Source organism: Oncorhynchus kisutch, linkage group LG5, assembly GCF_002021735.2.
Source record: "Oncorhynchus kisutch isolate 150728-3 linkage group LG5, Okis_V2, whole genome shotgun sequence".
NCBI classification, from domain to species: Eukaryota; Metazoa; Chordata; class Actinopteri; order Salmoniformes; family Salmonidae; genus Oncorhynchus; species Oncorhynchus kisutch.
In genome coordinates, this window is record NC_034178.2 from 16,267,539 (window position 1) to 16,292,609 (window position 25,071).

A 25,071-nucleotide genomic window follows, 5' to 3' on the forward strand; every position below is an offset into this window, starting at 1 on the left:
GCACCTGCGCCTAAATAGACACATATACATGTGTCGTGTCTTTACTATCATAGAACTCAAAATTTTATCAAAGATTCTCTGTAATTAGTTACTCGATTGAACTGAATAATCATGTAACTGTAATTAACTAGGAAGTTGGGGCACCAAGGAAAGTATTCAGATTACAAATTTATAATTTCCCAATATAACCTTTCAGATATTTTCATATCTGATCAAGTCTTCTGACTAATGATTTATTTATTTTACCTCACGTTAGTCTCATTCCAAACGTTGTAAATTGTTGGTTATCTGCACGAACCCAGTCTTCACTATGAGTCATCCATACATCAATTGTCTTAAATCATTTATTTATTACTAACTAGGTAATTCACAGAAATGCATAAACAAACAGTAAATATGGTTACATGAAATGATAGAATGTGCCCTAGTGGGCTGAACCGGCATCGCGGCTTGTTTGACAAAAAGGGAGTGGGTGTCGACTAAGAAGTCACTACAGAGTTAATAATTATAACAATTGAAATGCTAATCCTTTCACATGAACGCTCACTCAGTCGGGAACAATTGCAACCAATATATATATATTTACACTCAGTGTGTCGTCTTGATCGCTGGTGAAAAGTTAATTTCTTTTGCAGAATTGTCCGTCTCTCTCTCTTAGTTGTGGATAGAGGGGATTGTTCAGAATGACATTATAGAATGGATGTTTCGGTGGTTGTGTTTCTTCGCGTTCAATGATGACCGAATTCCTAGCTGCAGACTAGTAATCAATATCAAAGACTTGTTCTTATTCTGTCGGTATCGATAGTCTAAGAATTGAACCACGTGGTATGGTTAAAATGATTCAGCAATGGTCTACACGTTTAGCCCTCTTGTAATTGAGGTAAGCTTGATCTGGTGATAATTTCTCAAAGTTGGGTTTTATTCAGAACGGCAGAAGAGGGCTGTCCCAGGATGTCTGGCCCTAACTGGGCTCAGGGGCGGTCCTCTGATTTAGTTCAAATCAAAAGGGAATTGTATTTTTCTTCATTAAACAGTCCACAATCATATTACACCATTATACAAACAGTATCATCCCCACTCATTCATCTTATACAACAATTAGATGTAAACCTCATATCTGAGGCTATTATATAAACAGCGTTATGGTCATGTAGCCACACCGTCTCTCTTGAGCTTCCCAAGTTGTGACAAACGCACCAGTTTGTAGCTGGATTCTTCACCGATCTTTTACACTTTCTATGGAACATGAAATTTGTTCGTACCTCAAGTTTAGTGAGGTGGAAGGATTTCCTTTGTCCTCTGTGAAAGTTTACACTCTCTCTAATACTGTGTGTCCATGAGGTATTCTCAGGAATTTACGACCTCTGACCTAAGCAGTCTGGTTGTAGAAGCAGAGAGCGGGGGATGGTGCTCGCTGTACTCAGAGGGCAACGTCATGACACATGCATGCACACACAAACCCCCCCCCCCCCACACACATCCACACACTTCAACTTTCTCACTCATTATTCACAATTCAATTATCTGTAATCATGGTAGCATCCACATTAATGTAGAAGTGTTTAGAAACATTATATTCTTATTTACAATAAAAATGACATTTACCATTAACTTCAATTGGGCACAAAATTAGCTGAAACACAACCAAAATGAACTGAAAATGCATCCAACAAATGTGTAGTCACAAGCTTGACACAGTGATTGAGTGCTTGGAATATGGGACCAAATACTATACTTGTGACTACTTTATTTACAAGAATCTTTAGGGGTGTCAATAATTTGGACCTCTACCTTTTTGAGAAAAAAAGTATTACTTGTGAAACAAAATCTTTCTCTAAGTAATTGTATTAGTATATAAAATTGCATAACTCAGTTTTTAAATCATTAATGCTCATCTTTATCAAGGGACCCCACTGTTTATGAATATCAAAACTTTCCAAGCTTCAGGCTATTGAAACGACCAAGCAATATCAATAGCATGTGTTTTATTCTGTAACCCCAGGTTGAGCTGAGACATAATTTCTCTCTCTCTCTCTGACAAGATTAACATTGATTTGCTTGTCAATCGAACACCCTTCTCTCAAGTCCCTGATCCGATACAGTCCATTCCCAAATCAGTGAGCCTCATTGAAAACAGCCCAGTTAATGGGAGACCTATGCTAGACACAGACATCAAAAGAGCAAATCAGCAACATACTAAGTAGCCGAGATAATGCATGTTCAATCTCCTTTATCATTTCAATTTCAAAGACTTGGAGAAGAATAAAGGTTGAGAAAAATATGGGGGGAGGAAACTCATGCTCCCTTGTGCACACAAACATATGACAATAGACAAAAATGCACACACACACACACACACACACACACAAATTCATTTTTTGATCATGCAGTGTAATTGACTGTAATCAATCACAAAAAAATCGACCTAAATCAAACTTATTTCTGAAGGTCGTCTGAACAATGATGAGTTTGTAAAGGCTACAACTCCGTTTGCATTTAAAAGTTGATTCAATTGGAAAGGGTGAGGAAAGGACAGGTGTAGCTGATGGGTATCAGCCTCAAAAGACTCTTCACTGGCAAGGTTTTCTTTTCAGCCGGCCAATCAGAAGAGGAGGAGGACACCCTGCTGAGTTGACCCCTATCCACCAGCCAATCAGCGGGAGGCCAGCCCTCTGCCACTTCCTCCTCTATCGCTCGCTTTGATGATAATGTCGGAGTCTGAGATGGAAGGGTACGCTAGACTAGCAACACTGTCTGCATGATAATGTCAATGCTAATACGAATCAAAAACATTGTAGCCGTATCACGGCTTACTCCATTATAGACCAACTCTGTGCTGACTGACAAACTGACTGATGCAATGATTCCCCCCTCAACTAAACTTCTAAACATGTTTTTACACGACTAGTTGGTTGAATCTATAGTTTCATATATAATTCTGAGGCTTGGGGAAAATTATACACACTTTGGGACAAGCTGTGTTACAGACCGAGTAAAACACACAAATGACTACACTTCAAAGTCCAGAAGGACCTTGTATTCATGTTACTTGGGGCCTTACTTAGGGCCTTACTTTGGGTGATTCTTTCTTTAGTGTTTCCCTTATTGTCTCCTAAGATCTAGTTCACTTCTTAGGGCACAAGTGACTATACATCAAATTCCATTAGGAAAACATATACTGTAGTATCTATGCTTACTTTGGGCTCTTTAGAGGGGTTTCCTTCCCTCCGTTCTACGTAGTGTTCCCCTCCTTAGGGCTAATAGGTTAGTCTTAGTCTTTCCTCCCTCTTAGATAGTTCCCACTGGGTACACCACCTTTTTTTGGTGGATAATTGGGGAATTTCACATTGATAAAATGAGATTACAACCTATATTCCACCTCTCAAAAAGTTAGTTGAATTTCCAATGTGTTCTCACTATGCTTTCAACCATTCTAAAATGTAATAATGTCAGATGTTTGGTTTAGTTGTCACCTAAATGTATACCACTGCACTTTCAACCACGTTTAAAAGCACAGCAAAGTTCAAATGGGTATACCAGGTGAGACATTTAGTAAATTTATACAACAGATGAATGTGATATCATTCAAATGACCTGTATTGCAGTTGAGATTACATTACATGATCAATGCCAATCGAGAATCTGAGTAGAGTATTACAGCGATTGTGAAGATCCCCCACAGACCTGCGATGAGCTATGTACGCTATATTGAACATTCAGGTTTTAAATGATTACATGAGAAAATATTTATAGTAACATTAGCTAGGTTTCCATCCAATTGGCGGCAGATTTTTATGCAAATATTCTAAAATCCGCATGAAAACAAAATGCAAATGTTCCGACTAGAGATGTGTTTCCACCAAATTGACTGGTTGCGTATTAAGTGCGTGATGACGTAGTGTACATAAAAATTACTTTTGCGGTTAGGTTCCCAAGTATCAAATAACAAATACAATTTAAACGGGATTCCAGCGCATTTTTGTAGAGAAGAGTATTAGAGCTAAGTGAAGAGAAAAAAATTATGGGTGGTGGTACTGTTTTTGCAAGGATAGTACTTTGAGAATAAAGTCAACATTTTGGGGAATAAAGTGGCAATATTTTGAGAATATTAATTTTCACAAAGTCTGCTGCCTCAGTTTGTATGATGGCAATTTGCAAATACTCCAGAAAGTTATGAAGAGTGATCAGATGAATTGCAATTAATTGCAAAGTCCCTTTTTGCCATGCAAATGCACTGAATCACTAAAAAACATTTCCACTGCATTTCAGCCCTGCCACAAAAGGACCAGCTGATATCATGTCAGCGATTCTCTTGTTAACACAGGTGTGAGTGTTGACGAGGACAAGGCTGGAGATCACTCTGTCATGCTGATTGAGTTCGAATAACAGACTGGAAGCTTCAAAAGGAGGGTGGTGCTTTGAATCATTGTTCTTCCGCTGTCAACAATGGTTACCTGCAAGGAAACACGTGCCGTCATCGTTGCTTTGAACAAAAAGGGCTTCACAGGCAAGGATATTGCCGCCAGTAAGATTGCACCTAAATGAACCATTTATTGGATCATCAAGATCATCAAGGAGAGCAGTTCAATTGTTGTGAAGGCGGCTTCAGGGTGCCCAAGAAAGTCCAGCAAGTGCCAGGACCGTCTCGTAAAGTTGATTCAGCTGCGGGATCGGGGCACCACCAGTACAGAGCTTGCTCAGGAATGGCAGCAGGCAGGTGTGAGTGCATCTGCAAGCACAGTGAGGCGAAGACTTTTGGAGGATGGCATGGTGTCAAGAAGGGCAGCAAAGAAGCCACATCTCTCCAGGAAAAACATGAGGGAGAGACTGATATTCTGCAAAAGGTACAGGGATTGGACTGCTGAGGACTGGGGCAAAGTAATTTTCTCTGATGAATCCCCTTTCTGATTGTTTGGGGCATCCGGAAAAAAGCTTGCCCGGAGAAGAAAAGGTGAGCGCTACCATCAGTCCTGTGTCATACCAACAGTAAAGCATGTGTGGGGTTGCTTCTCAGCCAAGGGAGTGGGCTCACTCACAATTTTGCCTAAGAACACAGTCATGAATAAAGAATGGTACCAACACATCCTCCAAGAGCAACTTCTCCCATCCACCCAGGAACAGTTTGGTGACAAATTATTCCTTTTCCAGCATGATGGAGCACCTTGCCATAAGGCATAAGTGATAACTAAGTGGCTCGGGGAACAAAACATAGATATTTGGGTCCATGGCCTGGAAATTCCCCAGACCATTGAGAATTTGTGGTCAATCCTCAAGAGATGGGTGGACAAACAAAACCCCACAAATTCTGACAAACTCCAAGCATTGATTATGCAAGAATGGGCTGCCATCAGTCAGGATGTGGCCCAGAAGATATTTGACAGTATGCCAGGGCAGATGGCAGAGGTCTTGAAAAAGAAGGGCCAACACTGCAAATGTTGACTCTCTGCATCAACTTCATGTAACTTCCAATAAAAAAACGTTGACACTTATGAAATGCTTGTAATTATACTTCAGTATTCCATAGTAACATCTGACAAAACTATCTAAAGACACTGAAGCAGCTAACTTTGTGGAAATTAATATTTGAGTCATTTTCAAAACCTTTGGCTAAAACTGTATATACAGGTGTGTGTGTTGGCAGTAAAAAGGAATGGCCTTCAATCTAATCAATCTACCCAGGCTATTGTTATTCTTTCCTGATAGTGGATATAACATTGAAAATCTGACATTGTTTTAAAAGGTACAAATGCAACATATTTCATATAAGGTTTGTCAATCTTGAAATCTGGTTACCATTGTGACATAATCCTGTGGTTGAAATTTCAGTCTTAAAACAACTATTTCCGTTGGTGGCAGACTGAAAGATGGCGGTGCAGAATGCCTTGTGAAAAAGCTTCATTAAATCATTAATCTCGAAATTAATGTCCCTAAACTGACCAAATAATAATACCTTCATGCTGATCTGCTCACTCGTGAGCAACATCATCAAAACTGGAAAATATCTCAAAACAACTTGTAAGGCTGGAGAATTCTATCGACAAACACAACCAACGCAGTCAAAACCAAAAAATGGTGGAGGGTGAACACGTAAGAAATGAAGAACCAATTTCTAAAACAAACTAAAAAAATCAATAAGATACTCTTCGATGGACACAGATTACATATTTTCACCACCATGTACATTAAGCATGGAAACCAAACTACTAAAATCACTAAATTATAAATTAGGTGTACCTGAGTTAGTCCGTAAAGATACACGAGGTGAAGATAATTCATGAAATGAGTGATGAAAAAGCCGCAACAATGGAAAAAGAAAATGAAAAGCTGAATGGTTCAGTCAATGTTTTTGAAGCTGACGTTAATGAACTTAAAAGAGAGAACAAGTTGAGAGAATCCATACTTGATATACAGTTGACGTCGGAAGTTTACATACACCTTAGCCAAATACATTTCTACTCAGTTTTTCACAATTCCTGACATTTAATCCAAATAAAAATTCCCTGTCTTAGGTCAGTTGGGATCACCACTTTATTTTAAGAATGTGAAATGTCAGAATAATAGAGAATTATTTATTTCAGCTTTTCTTTCTTTCATCACATTCCCAGTGAGTCAGAAGTTTACATACACTCAATTAGTATTTGGCAGCATTGCCTTGAAATTGTTTCGCTTGGGTCAAATGTTTCGCGTAGCCTTCCCACAATAAATTGGGTGAATATTGGCCCATTCCTTCTTACAGAGCTGTTGTAACGGAGTCAGGTTTGTAGGCCTCCTTGCTCACACACGCTTTTTCAGTTCTGCCCACACATTTTCTGTAGGATTGAGGTCAGGGATTGTGATGGCCACTCCAATACCTTGACTTTGTTGTCCATAAGCCATTTTGCCACAACTTTGGAAGTATGCTTGTGGTCATTGTCCATTTGGAAGACCATTTGTGATCAACTTCCTTACTGATGTTTTGAGATGTTGCTTCAATATATCCACATAATTTCACTGCCTCATGATGCCATCTAGATTGTGAAGTGCCAGTCCCTCCTGCAGCAAAGCACCCCCACAACATGATGCTGCCACCCCCGTGTTTTTACGGTTGGGATGGTGTTCTTCGGCTTGCAAGTCTTCCCCTTTTTCCTCCAAACATAACGATGGTCATTATGGCCAAACAGTTCTATTTTTGTTTCATCTAGCCAGAGGACATTTCTCCAAAAAGTACCATCTTTGTGCAGTTGCAAACCGTAGTCTGGCTTTTTTATGGCTGTTTTGGAGCAGTGGCTTCTCCTTGCTGAGCGGCCTTTAAGGTTATGTCGATATAGAACTTGCTTTACTGTGGATATAGATACTTTTGTACCTGTTTAATCCAGCATCTTCACAGGGTCCCTTGGTGCTGTTCTGGGATTGATTTGCATCTCTAGGAGACAGAACGCGTCTCCTTCCTGAGCGGTATGACGGCTGCGTGGTCCCATGGTGTTTATACTTGCGTACTATTGTTTGTACAGATGAATGTGGTACCTTCAGGCTTTTGGAAATTTCTTCCAAGGATGAACTAGACTTGGAGGTCTACAAAAAAATGTCTGAGGTCTTTGAGGCAGATTTTTTTAGATTTTCTCATGATGTCAATCAAAGAGGCACAGACTTTGAAGGTAGGCCTTGAAATACATCCACAGGTAAACCTCCAATTGACTAAAATGATGTCAATTAGCCTATCAGAAGCTTCTAAAGCCATGACATAATTTTCTAGAATATTCCAAGCTGTTTAAAGGCACAGTCAATTGTGATATAGTGAATTATAAGTGAAATAATCTGTCTGTAAACAATTGTTGGAAAATTACTTGTGTCATGCACAAAGTAGATGTCCTAACCAACTTGCCAAAACTATAGTTTGTTAACAAGATATTGGTGGAGTGGTTGAAGAACGAGTTTTAATGACTCCAACCTAAGTGCATGTAAACTTCCAACTTCAACTGTACAGACAACATCAATGGGCAAAAATCTGGTGCTCACCGGAATAAAAGAGGATGAAGGTGAAGAGCCAGAGTGAGTAGTGAAATAATTCATGTTTAAAGCACTGCAGATCCCAGGCTACACTGTCGACCAAATTAAACCTAAAACACGTACATCGTTTTGGACAGAGAGAACAGTGATTACATCATTTAAAGACAGTGTTGTGGTTAAAAACCCGGGCAAGAGACTCAAAGTACTGTTTCTAAATTAAATAATAAAATATAAAATAAAATAATAAAATATAACGATAAATAAATAAATAATAATTACACTATACTATTCAAGTTAGGGAATGTTGTAAAATAATTTGTTTTCTATTTTTATTTATAGTATTTATAAATAGATCAAATATAGGACAATTCATGAAATAATAAATCCCAAAATATAAGGAACTGGAACACTAAAGTACCCAAAGCCCGAAATAAAAGCACGACAAACAGAGAACATAAAAAGGCACAGTCTGTGGGTATGTACGGGTGTATTTGTGAGAGGGGTGTGGTTGTGTAGGAAGATAGGGTGACTGTTTGATTGAAAAAGTGTGATGAGTTAAATGAGTGAGTAAGGAAAATGGTTGCAAATGCCAGAGCCCATGTGTGTCTGCAAGCAGGAATTGTGACAGAGCGAGTCTTCACTCTCGCACAGATAGGGGATATACACTTCAGTTCAAAAGTTTGGGGTCACTTAGAAATGTCCTTGTTTTTGAAAGAAAAGTACATTTTAAAAAACCCATTAAAATAACATCAAATTGATCAGAAATAGAGTGTAGACATTGTAAATGTTGTAAATGACTATTGAAGCTGTAAATATCTATGGAATATCTACATAGGCGTACAGAGGTCCATTATCAGCAACCATCACTCCTGTGTTCCAATGGCATGTTCTGTTAGCTGTTGTGTATCATCTTAAAAGACTAATTGATCATTCTAAAGCTATTTTGCAATTATGCTAGCACAGCTGAAAACTGTTGTCCTGATGGTAGTGTATACAATGGGGCAAAAAAGTATTTAGTCAGCCACCAATTGTGCATGTTCTCCCACTTAAAAAGATGAGAGAGGCCTGTAATTGTACTTATTTTCCACCATAATTTGCAAATAAATTAATAAAAAATCCTACAATGTGATTTTCTGGATTTTTTTTTTTCATTTTGTCTGTCATAGTTGAAGTGTACCTATGATGACAATTACAGGCCTCTCTCATCTTTTTTAAGTGGGAGAACTTGCACAATTGGTGGCTGACTAAATACTTTTTTGCCCCACTGTATATGTAAAATAATACACACAGTACCAATCAACACTTTGGACACAAACTCATTCAAGTGTTTCTTTATTTTTACTATTTTATACATTGTAGAATAATAGTGAAGACATCACATCTATGAAATAACACATATGAAATCAGGAAGTAACTAAAAAACGAGTATTTTATATTTGAGATTCTTCAAAGTAGCCACCCTTTGCCTTGATGACAGCTTTGCACAGTCTTGGCATTCTCTAAATGAGCTCCATGAGGTAGTCACCTGGAATGCATTTCAATTAATAGTTGTGCCTTGTTAAAAGTTAATTTGGAGAATTTATTTCCTTCTTAATGTGTTTGAACCAATCAGCTGTGTTGTGACAAGGTAGGGGTGGTATACAGAAAATAGCCCTTATTATTAAGTCCTTATTATGGCACAAAGAGCTCAAATAAACAAAGAGAAATTACAGTCCATCATTACTTTAAGACATGAAGGTCAGTCAATCCGTAAAATTTGGAGAACTTTGAAAGAGCTTAAGAGCTTTGAAATTGCCGTCCAAATAAATGCCTCAACATCAACCTTTCAGAGGAGACTGTGAGGCCTTCATGGTCATATTGCTGCAAAGACCAGTACTAAAGGATACCAATAATAATAACATAAACAGTAGACATTAGAGCAAAGGATATTATAACGGCGGAGTCCAAATTTGAGATTTGTGGTTCCAACCGCTGTGTCTTTGTGAGAAGCACAGTAGGTGAACGAATGATCTACGCATTTGTGGTTCCCACCGTGAAGCATGGAGGAGGTGGTGTGATGGTGCTTTGCTGGTGACAATGTCAGTGGTTTATTTAGAATTCAAGGCACACTTAACCAGCATGGCTACCACAGCATTTTTCAGTGATACGCCATCCCATCTGGTTTGTGCTTAGTGGGACTATCATTTTGTTTTTCAACAGGACAATGACCCAACACACCTCCAGGCTGTGTAAGTGCTATTTGATCAAGAAGGAGAGTGATGGAGTGCTGCATCATGATGGCCTTGCCTCCACAATCACCCGACCTCAACCCAATTGAGATGGTTTGGGATGAGTTGGACTGCAGAGTGAAGGAAAAGCAACCAACAAGTGTTCAGCATATGTGGGAACTCCTTCAAGACTGTTGGAAAAGCATTCCAGGTGAAGCTGGTTGAGAGAATGCCAAGACTGTGCAAAGTGGTCATGAAGGCAAAGGGTGGCTACTTTGAAGAATTTCAAATATATTTTGATTTGTTTAACCCTTTTTTGGTTACTACATGTTTCCATATGTGTTATTTCATAGTTCTAATGTCTTCACCATTATTCTACAATGTAGAAAAATAGAGAAAAAACCATGGAATGAGTGGGTGTGTACAAACTTTTGACTGGTAATGTATATGTTTACAAAACATATATGGGGGATTGGAAATGATACACACAATTACACTGATAGAAGCCACGATCTATCTGCAATATTAAAGCTGATCACCACCCTGAAAAAATAAATGACTACAAATAATAATTCACTTGATGACTTTTTTTAAATTAAATGCATTTCCCACATAGATTCCACGTCACAATAAGTTGACAAATTATGTTGAAACAACGTGGATTCAACCAGTTTGTGCCGAGTGGGTTAGTTTTTCCTTCTCTCAGTCGGACACTCTATAGTGATGGCGGCGGTGGACTGTCCCACCTCCGTAGCCGGATAGCGGGTGTCATGTTGCCGGGCGGATAATAGGACTCGCCTCATTGAGCAAGCTTATTGGATCTTCCTCACAACTATAAGTGTTGCTCTAAGTTGAACGCAATCCGTGTTTTTTTTTTGCAGAGTGCGTTCATTACATTAGGTGGGAATAGCTAGATAGCCGAGACAATATTGTGGGTGCTCATGCATAACCTGTGCTTATAGCTCGCGAGAGATCACATTTCAATCACTCCCGAAACGCTCTCAGGTGGCTCACGTTCCTGGCTTCTCTGGGGCCTTGCTGAGAACAAATTAGGTAATTAAAAATGACAACCTTTTGCTTTTTGGGCTACAAAACCCAGAGCTGGCGCTAATGAAATCTTTAAATCACAGAAATAGTGTGAGTATATAGGAAATCAAAGGAGTGGTGGCAGCTAAACTGACCATCATTAAGTAGCTCTATAATAGCCTGTCTAGATTGGTGAGTCTGTTCTTTCTCTCAAACTATGCTGATCTGAGGTGAATGCTCAGAGCTTATGTTCAACACAGTACAATTCGGTGACTCCACAGTTCTGTTGGCGTCACTGCCTTTGTAGCGGTGGTGGTTTGAAACTACACTTGCGTGATGAGTAACCTTGCTTGAGACCTGAACTTGCACTGGCCCCCCCCAATATCTTGCCCAGGCCTCACCTCAGTTGGCTAATAGTCTTGTAACACGCAGGAGGCCTAGATTCAAACCGCTGTCCATCACACTTCCACCTACACCACATGATGCTGCTGAGGTGAGAACGGCTCTTAATATGTCCGGAATGGAGTAAATGGAATCGCATCAAACACAAGGAAACCATGTGTTTGATGTATTTGATACCATTCCACAAATTCTGCTCAAGCCATTACCAAGAGCCCATCCTCCCCAATTAAGTTGACACCAACCTCCTGTGACCAGCACAATAAACACAATAAATTCTGAATCAATAACTTGATTCTTACACACCAGGTATGATTATTTTTGTGTCAATAACTCAAAAGAGAACCTGAATTGAATCAGATCAGAGATTTCTGCCACTATTGACAATCTAATCCCTGCCGCCGGAGACAGACGTTCCTGCTTTGTGAGAGACCAAGTGTCTCCGGACCGATAAGCGTTTCATTTTGCCTGTGGTCCTGGGGTGCGATTGTTTGGGAGCTGGCAACCCTGTTTCAGGGCTGTAACTGTGGAGTGTAGGAAGGGAGAATGATTCTGTCTCACTAGGTGACTCTATTCTCACCCTGAGAGGAGCAACAATTCTGTATGCCACCGATCGATACACCCCAGTGCCTGGCCTAAGGGAGCCTTTACAGTGTGGCTCTGTATGGGGCTTCTCATCCTTAACAACACTGCTGTATGGCAGTGGGACCACTGTATATGGTCAGATAAGATTTTGAGATGTGCAAAACGAGAGCAGGTAGTCGTACTGTATGCTACGCTAGTCTTCATAAGTCTGCTCTGAGATCAGGCCCGGCTGCTACTGTGAGAGGAAAAATATGTCTGGCTAGGTTATGTTTTAATGATTCTGATTTGTTGAGCTTGATCCTTCAGAGAACCAGGGTTACTTATATAACTGAGCGTTTTGGATATGATCGTCAAGGGGAGAGTAGGTTTGCTATGCTAGCTAGGTGGCTAACTCTTCGTTCACCACTGCATATGATTGGATAGGTATTAGCTACAGTGGACGCTGTAGCTACTCACCATTCACCACCACCTCGATGTCAACAAAGTCGATCTCGCCGCGGGCCTCCACTCGCGCTTCGCAGCGGTACACGCCCTCGTCCGCCTTGGTCACCTTGTGGATCTGCAGGTTGTTGTTGGGCAGCACCTGGAACCTGCCTTCACAGGAGAGAGGGCAGAAGAGAAAGAGAGGGTGGGTGGGGGGGGGTGTAGAGATAGAGTGACAAGGGGAGCGATAGAGAGATATAGGGGGATGGAGCACGAGAAAGAAAGACAGAAAGGTTGAAAGAGAGGGGTAGAGAGTTAGAAAGAGACGGGAAATATGGAAAGAAAGATAAAAGGAAAACGATAAAAAGGAAAGAGTGAAAGGAAGTCTCATGACTCCAGTCACATACTTGCTATCAAATAATATTTTCATAAACCTTTTCCACTTTTAGTTTTTTAAAGTAAAGTTAGACGTGAGATAAATACTTCAGTAATTAGGTCTGCAGTTCACAAAAAAAGATTCCCATCCGGTATTGTTGTCACTGGCAGATAAGTGAGAACCCTATCTCTCTCTGTCAAGCGCAAAGGTATTTATAACCTTGTCCCGTAATTAGCATGGAATAAAAAAAACACACTGCTATCTCTACCTTTAATCATTACCGTACGGCAAGGGGAGATAGGCCTTCCCTTCGACACACTTTGAAATTCAATTAACAAACCTGACTACATTCAAAGATTTCAAACAAATCCTTTTCCTAATCAGCTCAGGAAGTCTGTCTATGTGATGGGTGGATGAGGGGGAAAGTGTAGGAGGAGGAAAAGTAATGATTGGGTGACAGAGTATTGGTAAACAAGTCTGAACCTGCAAATTAACTTCTGTCCATCATGAACGAGCCATGAATGTTTCTAATAGTCAAAGATAAAATTAATTTCTTCTCCATTCTTTCTCAGCCCCAAGATGTGTTCCAATAATCTAAGATACATTACTTTCCCTCTCCTATCTTTCTAGCCCCCGACCGCGTTCTTGTCACGCCCTGATCTGTTTCACCTGTCCTGTGCTTGTCTCCACCCCCTCCAGGTGTCGCCCATCTTCCCCGCTTATCCCCTGTTTTCTGTCGGTCTGTGTCAGTTCGTTTTGTTTGTTCAAGTCAGCCAGCGTTTTGTCTCAGCTCCTGCTTTCCCCCAGTCTCTCTTTATCCTTGCCCTCCTGGTTTTGACCCTGGTCTGTCCTGACTCTGAGCCTGCCTGCCGTCCTGTGCTCCTACTCTGGATTACCGACCTCTGCCTGACCTGACCCTGCCTGCCGTCCTGTACATTTGCCCCACTACTCTGGATCGACCACTGCCTGCCTTGACCAGTCGTTTGCCTGCCCCTGTTGTTGTAATAAACACTGTTACTTCAACACTGTCTGCACTTGGGTCTTACCTGAAACCTGATAGTTCTAATAGACTAAAGCACCTTTCCCTTCTCCTTTCTAAGCCATAGGATGTGTTCCAATCGAAAACCCCGGTCTTTCCTTCTCCTTTCCTCTTTTAGTTACAGGATGTGTTCCAATAGTATACAACACTTTGTTTCCTTTCCTTTTAGGAGCAATGATCTGAAAGAACTCAGTTAATGAAGAAAAAGTAAAGTAGAGAAATATGGTGGAATAATTTCCTGTGTTGTCACTTATAGTATCAGTGTTCAAGACAGATGGAATATCCCCTTCATATCCCCACATACTGTGTGTCAACAACATAACCACACAAAAAAATAAGTGAAAAATTATACAAAATAAATCAAGTAAAAATAAATAAATAAAAATCATACTATTCAGTAGCCATGAAGAAAGGAAGATGTGATTCCCATAGATCTCAACAACATGGCAACGAGCATCAGACCACCGACTGAGATTTGCATCCTCTACTCTCCCTCTTCTAGGCAGACTCGTTAACATGTTTTATTGTCCAACAATATGTTTAATGAAATCACATGCTGTGGCTTTTATTGTTAGAACTTGCTATTTATAGCATCAAACCCCTGACAGAATCTGGGGAATACATTTTTCATAACATTGGTTTGTTTACATCCCAAAAGGCACCCTATTCCCTACATACTGCACTGTTTGAACAGGGTCCATAAGTTCTACAGTAAGTGCATTTATTCAACTGATATGTCTCCAAACGGTGGGTGAAGCAATCTGTCACGTAAACGGAGTTCATGTCATGTTAAATATTGTGATGCGCTAGCAAACCGTTAATTGGATTCTGAAATCAAGGATAATGTAATTATCAGCTGCTTCGTTAAAAGCAGAACTGTAAAATACCATCGTAGAGTGGGCCCATGAAAAATAAATAAGACGTGGATCAAACGTATCCAATGAAAAGTATTTCTATGTGGTCTGTACTGCTCAATAGATCACTTTTCAAGAGTCAAGTCATGTTGCTATTATGGTAGCTGCAGTATGCACTTTACAAAGTTAGGCTTTAATTGACCAACTGGTAATTAGGTACTTATTTTAACAAGCAAATAAGGTATACGAGCACATCAAGAGGCAGCATGTATCAAATGACCATACGCAGACTTACTGTAGTGCTCCTCTGTGATCTCCATGCTCTTGAAGCCCTTTTGGTAGAACCAAGAGACCGCGGGTGCCGGCGAGGCGATGACATCACACACCACCTCTGCCGCCTCGCCATGGCGGAACTCCTGGGGGGACCTCACATCGCGGAATGTCAGCTTCTCTGTCACATAGGAAATGAGGCAGCAGGAAGTTAAGTCACATTAGAGACACGTCTTTCCCGGGAGAGGGTTACGTCACAACATTCGTGCAAGTATACCATTTAGAATGCACGGCCAATATATTGCCTCAGTCTAAGTAGTAGGCCAGGGTGGACTTTGGAACAGAGCCCGAGTTTGGGAAACGCTGCAGATGAGTAGAGAGTAAACTTCATTCTATAGCACAAACTGTTTTGCATATTGTCTATGGTTCAACACCACTGAGACAACACGGATTATGTGTGTGGTCCAAAATAGTCCCATAAACATTCCCACAGCACATGGAATGAATCCTCCCGCCCCGAAAGTTCTGTTTGTAATCAAATGATTGATTCAACTTGTGCCGGTTTAAAGCTGTGGCACCTGTCTGACAAGCCCTGGCAGGTGGTTGATAGATTTCACCTGGGGAAAGCTGACTTGGAACCGGAGTTTCTCTTCTCTTAGAAAACACTCCACCACCCTTCTCAGTGTGCTGGCTAGTTTCGTCGACTTATCACACGGCGTATGTGTGTATGTTGTATGGAGAGAGAAATTGAGTGCGCGTGAGTGTGTAACACCACCGGGTTATCCACTGTGTGTGGCAAAATTAAGGTGTGCATAAATCACGTGCATGGCCCTATTTATTTCAGTCCCTTCCACTAGATCACTGCAACCTCGCACATTAGCATTTTGCAATGTGATTTATGTCAGGCGGCTCTCCAAAACGTGCTTTTCTCTCCTCGCCGCTCTTTAACGTGCCTTGCATCCTCCTGACTCTGAATGTGAGATTCAACCCTCATCTGCCAGTTTCATTCCACGCCACGTTTTAGAGCTGTTCGTGTATACATTTTGTTTTTCATTTTCTCAATCCGTCGCTTGGTCTCTCTCTCTCTCGCTCTCTCTCTCCATCTCATTCCCTCTCCCCTTCTCTTGTGCTCTGTCAGTCCCTTAAATTCCCTTACCCTCCTCTCTCTCATTCTCTCCCTCTCCTTCTCTCACCACCTCACTCTCAAATTCACTCACCCCTCTCTCTCTCCAGCTTTCTCCCTCTCGCCATCCATTTAATTCCCTCACTTCCCCTCTCTCTCTCTCTCATTCCCTCTCCCTCACCCCCCCCCCCCCCTCTCTCCTTCCCCCAGTTCTCTCCCTGGGATTCAAACACGTTGTTGTACTTGTTTTCATTTCCCGTATCCTTTGTCGTTACCCTGCTCGACAAGAAAATCAGTAAGAAAAACAAATCCTCTCGTGTAACAGTCTACCGCTCGCTTGACACTGTCAAATTGGTAACACAGTGAGAATTTCTCTTCAGTCATTGCCCACATAGCTGCAAGGGCAACTGTCAAAGTGGGGTGACAAGACAATTTTCTTGGAGCTCCCTCAGGTGGGACATCGACTGCCTCCACTGTTTCCTATCTGAAGTGGATCTCTGTTGGCCGGTGCTGGAAACTCTATACCTGTCAATTACTCAGCAGTGCAGATAATTATAGTCTTTCATCCGTAAGCTATAATAAAGCTATAATTTGAGTTTGAATATGGATAGCTTTCGTCAGGTTGTGAGTTGTTATGCACGAACACATATAATAATGTCAAGACGTGTGCACGTGTGTGTGCGGAATGTCACGACTCACAAAATGGTCATGTACAGCACATTTAAAGTGGCTTCCATTTTTATAACATGTGGTGTTTATCACAAGAAGATCATGTTGGGTATCGCCTCAGATGGGTGCTGGGTACATTACACGCCTGCTCAAGCCCTTCAGGTGACTATCTCCATGTTACTTCTCACACAGAGCTGAACGGTGGCTAACTGACGTTGTCATGGATACGGCTGCCAAGCTGTGGTGGTGCGTGAGAGAGGAGGTCAGGGGAGGTAGGGGGACTTGTGGAGCGGGTGAGAAAGGTAAGTGCACTCCAGAGGGGTGTGTGTGTGTGCGTGCGCACGTGTGTGTGTGTGTGTGTGTGTGGAGGCATGCGTGGGCATGCCTGTGTGCATATGTACATACAAACACAGTATACACACACCACAACGGTGATCCAAATCAAGCGTCTGCCAGATGGCTACCAGCGGCAGAACTCTTCTGTGTATCACGTCCCATTAACGGCCACAGAAGATTCCCTCTCCCATACGATTAGAGCCTGCCTCCGTTGCCTACACACATTCAGTACTATCCATCACACACACCGCCAGACCCAGCGAACATTCATTACACTCTTTAAATGGGCAAGTGGGTACGGTGGTGCAATGGAATGTAAATATGGTGTATCTTTATGATCTAACAGGGGAGACGGTGAGGTATTCAACTCATGTCTTTGTATGTCTGAAGGACCCTACAGAGGCTGGAATGGATACAGAGGGAATGCAAAGAATGTGGTGTGTGTGTTCTTCTCTGTTACATATGCATGCAAGTGACACTCACGGTACATCTCCAGCACCATGGTGGCCTCCTGTGTCTGTCCCTGGGCGTCGGTGGTCTGGCAGCGGTAGATGCCCGCGTCCTCCACTACAGCGTTGTAGATGGTCAGCCTGGAGCTGTCCTCCCCGGTGTGCAGGGCCACACGCTGGGAAGACACGATGCGCTCCCCCTGGGGGTTAAACCACTCCAGCTTCACCGGCTCGCCAATCACTGGGGAGGGAGAGAGAACTGTATAAAAGAACCAAGCCAAGCCGTTGACTCTAGAGCAGTATTTCCCAAACCTCCCCTTGAGTACCCAATCATTAGTTCCACTTATATATCTATAAGCACACCTGAAATAAATGGTAGGCTAATCAGCTCTTTTTCAACATGGGAAAGTTATGCTTCTTTGAAATGTGTTATCCCACTTCGGGAAAACTCAAATGTTTTCAAAATGTATGGACATAAAAATATATTTTTGCAATTCACAGCGTTACCATCGAGTTTTGCTTGAAAATAATAAGGTCAACAGTTCTGAAGCACCGTAAGCTTTGCTCACAGGTTAGGTTCTTTCTTGAATATTATCGCACAGCCAAAATAACATTTAAAAAAACTGCTTGATTTACGTAAAATTGGACCAATTATAGTTGCTACATTTGTTTTCCAAACTGTTGCTACCATAGCAACCATCTGCAGTTAGTACGTTTTCGTTTCCACGCTAGTGTAGACCTACAACAGACCTGTAACAGAATATTATTTGTTGTTCCAGTGCTAGTAGTTTTTTTACGAATTTTTTTTTATGAAGTTGCAGTTACGTTTTTAATATGAGTGCTGGACCAAAAAAGTGACTTTCCAGCTAAAAGTGAACTACAGAAGAGAAAAGTAAAAGAGTTGAAATCTCAACTAGCTTCCCCCCCCACCAAAATAGATATTTACAAAGCCAAGCTCAAAATCAAAAGGCAGCCACGATTGCATCGTATCGGGTGAGTCGCACAAGAAACTGTTCCAGGATGGAGAAATGGCAAGAGAGGGCTTAGAGACAGCAGAGTCATTGTTTGATGATTTCAAAAGTAAAATCAGAAATCATTTCCACTATTAAGAATGTTCAGCTATCCAGGAATATGTTTTCGTTTCAGTGTCCTCCATCTCCTCGAACCGAAGCTAATTGTATGGCAAATGAACAGCCATACAGAAAGACTCATGTGAAGGTGAAAGTACAGAGGAGGGATGTAGTTTTAAAGCCTTTAAGTCCTTTTTTGATATACTCAGAAGACTGTTATAAGCATGTTTTAACCACTCCTATGTACATGGTGATACGGCTTTCTTCCGTTGAAGGAGAGTCGGACCAAAATTCAGCGTGGTTAGTTCGATACATCTTTAATAAGAAAAAACACAAACAATACAAAAACAAGAAACGGAACGTGAAACCTATACAGCCTGTCTGGTGAAATAACTAATACAGAGACAGGAACAAACACACAGTGAAACCCAGGCTACCTAAATATGGTTCCCAATCAGAGACAACGAGAATCACCTGACTGATTGAGAACCTCAGGCAGCCATAGACTATGCTAGACATCTCTACTCAGCCACAATCCCAATACCTACTAAAACCCCCAATACCACAACACAACACAAAATAACCCCATGTCACACCCTGGCCTGACCAAATAAATATATAAACACAAAATACTAAGACCAGGGCGCAGACACTCAGCAAGGTCTGATTTCATTATTACTGAAACAGGATACAAATGGGAAATATAAAAGATCCAGTCCGTAAAAAAAATATGTGTAGTGTTGTGATGCAAATATTCTATCAAAATGTATAGCACATAGAATTTAAAAGGTATTGTCAGACATAATTCATTCTAAATCAGACAGTTTTTTTTTACATGGGCGATTCATTGGAGATAATATGAGGCAAGTACTGGAAACAACAGAACGATATAAAAAAAACTGGGAAACCAGTTCTACTATTCATAGCGTACTTAGAAAAGGCTTTTGATAAACTACAACTGGAGTTTATATATAAATGCCTGGAACATTTCAAATTTTGGAGAATCTCTTATAAAATGGGTTAAAAAAATGTATAGTAACCCGAGGTGTAAAATAACAAATAATGGCTACATCTCAGAAAGTATAAAACTGTCCACTATCAGCATATCTACAGTTGAAGTCGGAAGTTTACATACCTTAAAGGAACATTTTGACATTCGCCATATGGTTAGTGAGAAAGTCCATATTGCAAATGTACGGTCCCTTACCAGACGTCCGAAAACGTTTGTAAAATTTGCGGACGGCATCGGGCCGTGCGGCAGGGCCGGATCTACCGGGAAGTCATCAAACTCTCTCTCTCGGATATTCGGTTTCCGTTTTATAAAATAATCACATTTTGGTCATTTTTCCACTGTCCCGATAAATCCCACAAGAGGGCGAATGGAATCATATTGCAAATGTACAAAACATCACGAATCATGGACGTGGCCTTATCTCAAAAACGGAAAAGACTTCGAAGACGAAACTTGGTGAGCATAGGTTTGGCATAATGGGCAGTTGGTCCCGAACAAGATGGCGTCTAGGCCTCAATGGTTTTTGAGTTATGGCCATTTTTCTGGGATTAAAGGTCCAAAATGAAAATAGAGCAATAATTTTTCCGCTTCACGTCAAAGTAAAGGAACCTACGGTGTCAATAAAAAAAAGAAACAGACATTTATCTATCGTCGTTTAAGAGAAATCGTACAATGTCAAATTGGATATAAGTTTACTTATAGCTTCCTGTGCCAACCGGAAGTGCCTTAAATGGTGTTTATAGTGGCTGTTTTGAAGGGTTAAAATGGTCAGACCTTTTCAAAGCTTCATATGTGTGATTAGGCAATCCCCATGAACTGTAAACCAGTCATGACTTCCATAAAATTTCAAAGAAAAACTAAATCACACACATACACACACACACACACACACACACACACACACACACACACACACACACACACAGCTTGGCAGGAGGGACCCATTGGGGTGCGTAGAGACAGACAGTGCCTGCAATAGTTACCTTTGTTCGAGCTAAAAAAGAACCGTCAGACCTAGAGTTCTGAAACTTTAGAAACCTGTTCTAGACCTCAGGTCGATAGTGCGTGGTGAGTTAGGTGGCCCTAGAAGGTTCTCGGACCGAGAAACAGCCTCGTACATTTGCAATGACTTCAATTCATTTTGACCATTACGAAAATTACGACATTTAGAAAAGTCTCAGAGACGCAAGACTAGGTGCATTGAAACTGTCTCGGCCCATAGAGACGGACCCCAATGTTTCTGTGTGGGAATACACTGCACCCCTTTATTCAACCTGAAGCCTATGTGGGTTATGAATGCCTTATGAGCCTGTCTTCGATGACAGTCCATCAGGCCACTATGAGGTCTACCTGTGTCGATTCTAAGCTTCCTGGACCAACCGGAAGTGGTTAAAATCACCCTAAAAGTGTATATCCATACCCTACCTGCAGTTTGATAGAAATAGTGCATTCAAACCTGTGTAAATCAGTCAGTTTTCATGGTAAATACTTCAAACTCAGGATTCTGTAAAAGCATATGAGGATATGTGTTTACTTATAGCTTCCTGTGCGAACCGGACGCGCCATAATTGGTGTCACAGGGGCTGTTTCGAAGGGTTAAAAAAGTCAGATCTTTCCAAAACTTCATATGTGTGATTAGGCAACCCCCATGAACTGTAAATCAGTCATTTCTCCCATAAACTTTCAAAGAAGAACTGAATCACACACACACAGCTTGGAAGGAGGGACACATTGGGGTGCGTAGAGAAATACACTGCCTGCATTAGTTAACCTTGTTCGAACTATTAAAGAACCGTCAGACCTAGAGTTCCGAAACTTTAGAATCCTGTTCTAAACCTCAGGTCGATAGTGCGTGGTGAGTTACCTGGCTCTAGAAGGTTCACGGACCGAGAAACAGCCTTGTACATTTGCAATAACTTCAATTAATTTTTGCATCACGAAAATGACATTTAGAAACGTCCCAGAGTCGCAAGACGAGGTGCATTGCGACCGCCTCGGCCCATATAGACGGACCCCAATGTTTCTGTCCGATAGCTCATTCCGTAGCAAGGCATGGAAAAGAAGTGGATTTTCAGCACCAATTAGGGTCTTGCTCGGGCACCAAATGACCTAACGAGCCGAAACTTGGGATTCGGGGTCGCCTCAGCTAGGCCTACACATAACATCAGAACTGGACCTGCAGCTAGAATGTAACTACGTGTTTTACGTTTTTATTATGGTTTGAACAGAAGGCGTTGTGAATTTTGGGCCAGCTCTGAAGTATGTGATAGTTGGCTACTAAACGAGTTGGAGAAAGTGGGTTTGGTGTCAGTTTGTATCAGTTTGGTGTCAGAATGATATCTAATTGACTGATGGACGGTGACTTGCTGGTGACTATTGTCCATTTGCAATATGTTTAAACAGTGAGATACCATCACCAAAGTGACATTCTGAAATCAACCCTAACGAGCGATGGAGAGGAACCAGAATCACTGCCCAGCCATCCCGAGTTCATCAGGCCAGTCAATTTCGCATTCCTGCAGGATTTTTGAGCATGACAAATTCATGATGGTAAATGCCCATTGAACCATATTGCAAATGCACAGTGAATTTGCAAAAGTGAGAAAACATAAACAAATGGACATAATGAAATCGACACAACGAGCAATGGAGAAGAACCACTATCAATGCCCGGCCATCCTGTGTTCATCAGGCCAGTCAATGTTGCATTTCTGCAGGATTTTTGAGCATGACAAATTCGTGATGGTAAATGCCCATTGAACCATATTGCAAATGCACGTGCACTTGCAATATGATTCAACAGTGAAAAACATCACCAAATGGACATGATGAAGTCAACACAACGAGCGATGGAAAGGAACAACTATCACTGCCCGTCCATCCTGTGTTCATCAGGCCAGTAAATTTTGCATTTCTGCAGGATTTTTGAGCATGTCACATTCGTGATGGCAAATGGACATAACATCCTGATTTGGCATTTTCAAATCTTTCTTATTGCATTTGGACATTTCTTATGGCATTTGGCCAAAAAAAAGTGACTTTTGACTTCCTATGAAATCATATTACAAATGGACAAAACATATGCTTTATGCACAAGTAAGAAAAGAAATTATGATCATAAAAGTTGACAAAAGTATATTCTACAGTTCTTACACATGATTAATTGACAAAAAACGAAATAATTTCGAAAAACAGTCCAGAAAGCACTTTAAGGGGTTGCTAGGTTTTGGAATTTTTTTTTCTCACTTTTTCAAAATGTTACTTTTGGATGTTGACTTGTGTTGCATTTGCAATATGAAAAACCATGGTGGAGCGCACTCGCCACCTGTTGGATTTTTAAAGTGTTACACCTGGCATTTGCCATATGGCATTTGCAATCAACTTTGAACAAAACAATGCCAAATTGAGTGGTATTGGACACCGTGTATATGGTTTGTCCAGTGCCAATGAATTCCCATTCATTTTTGTCCATTTCAGGGGGGTGTTCCCTTACATACACTTAGGTTGGAGTCATTAAAACTCATTTTTTCAACCAGTCCTCAAATTTCTTGTTACAAAACTATAGTTTTGGTAAGTCGGTTAGGACATCTACTTTGTGCATCACACAAGTAATTTCTCAAACAATTGTTTACAGACAGTAAATTATAAGTGAAATAATCTGTATCACAATTCCAGTGGGTCAGAAGTTTACATACACCAAGTTGACTGGGCCTTTAAACAGCTTTGAAAATTACAGAAAATTATGGGCTAATTGACATCATTGGAGGTGTACCTGTGGATGTATTTCAAGGCCTACCTTCAAACTCAGTGCCTATTTACTTGACATCATGGGAAAATCAAAGAAATCAACCAAGACCTCAGAAAACAAGTTGTAGACCTCCACAAGTCTGGTTCATCCTTGGGAGCAATTTCCAAACGCCTGAAGGTACCACGTTTATCTGTACAAACAATAGTACGCAAGTATAAACACCATGGGACCACGCAGTCATAATACCGCTCAGGAAGGAGTTGCGTTCTGTCTCCTAGAGATGAACATACTTTGGTGTGAAAAGTGCAAATCAATCCCAGAGCAACAGCAAAGGACCTTGTGAAGATGCTGTAGTATACAGGTACAAGGGTTTCTAAATCCACAGTAAAACGAGTTCTATATCGACATAACCTGAAAGGCCATTCAGCAAGGAAGAAGCCACTGCTCCAAAACCTCCATAAAAAAGCCAGACTACGGTTTGCATCTGCACATGGGGACAAAGATCGTACTTTTTGAAGAAATGTCCTCTGGTGTGATGAAACAAAAATAGAACTGTTTGGCCATAATGACCATCGTTATATTTGGAGGGAAAGGAGGACGCTTGCAAGCCGAAGAACACCATCCCAACCGTGAAGCACTGGAGTGGCAGCATTATGTTGTGGGGGTGCTTTGTTGTAGGAGGAACTGTTGCACTTCACAAAATAGATGGCATTATGAAGAAAGAAAATTATGTGGAAATATTGATGCAACATCTCAAGACATCAGTCAAGAAGTTAAAGCTTGGTCGCAAATGGGTCTTCCAAATGGACAATGACCCCAAGCATACTTCCCAAGTTTGGTAAAATGGCTTAAGGACAACAAAGTCAAGGTATTGGAGTGGCCCTCACAAAGCCCTGAGCTCAATCCTTTACAAAATGTGTGGGCAGAACTGAAAAAGTGTGTGCGAGCAAGGAGGCCTACAAACCTGACTCAGTTACACCAGCACTGTCAGGAGGAACTTATTGTGGGAAGCTTGTGGAAGGCTACCTGAAACATTTGACCCAAATTAACCAATTTAAAGGCAATGCTACCAAATACTAATTGAGTGCAAGTAAACTTCTGACCCACTGGGAATGTGATAAAAGAATTATATTCTAATATTCTGACATCTCACATTCTTAAAAACAAAGTGGTGATCCTCACTGACCTAAGACAGGACATTTTACTAGGATTAAATGTTAGGAATTGTGAAAAACGGAGTTTAAATGTATTTGGGTAAGGTGTATGTAAACTTCTGACTTCAACTGTATTTACTATGGCCATCGAAATGTTAGCTATTAAAATCAGATCCAACAATAATATCAAGGGATTAGAAATACAGGGCTTAAAAACAAAGGTTTCATTGTACGCTGATGATTCATGTTCTTTTAAATCCACAACTTGGATCCCTCCACAGCTTCAGAGGATCTAGACCATTTTTCTAAACTCTGGATTACAACCAAATTATTATAAATTTACTA

The 25,071-nt window shown here is 40.9% G+C and overlaps 1 protein-coding gene across 3 annotated transcripts in view; it reads right to left on the minus strand.

Annotated features, from left to right (window-relative positions):
* Window positions 1-25,071, minus strand: part of ncam2 (neural cell adhesion molecule 2) — a 417,495-nt gene that overhangs the window by 78,768 nt on the left and 313,656 nt on the right. For all 3 annotated transcript variants that reach the window (XM_020482721.2, XM_020482720.2, XM_020482722.2), the window contains exons 3-5: window positions 17,777-17,983; window positions 15,191-15,346; window positions 12,660-12,797 (exon numbers count right to left, since the gene is read on the minus strand). In XM_020482721.2, coding sequence (XP_020338310.1) covers window positions 12,660-12,797; window positions 15,191-15,346; window positions 17,777-17,983 — 501 coding nt within the window. The remainder of the gene's footprint in view (window positions 1-12,659; window positions 12,798-15,190; window positions 15,347-17,776; window positions 17,984-25,071) is intronic.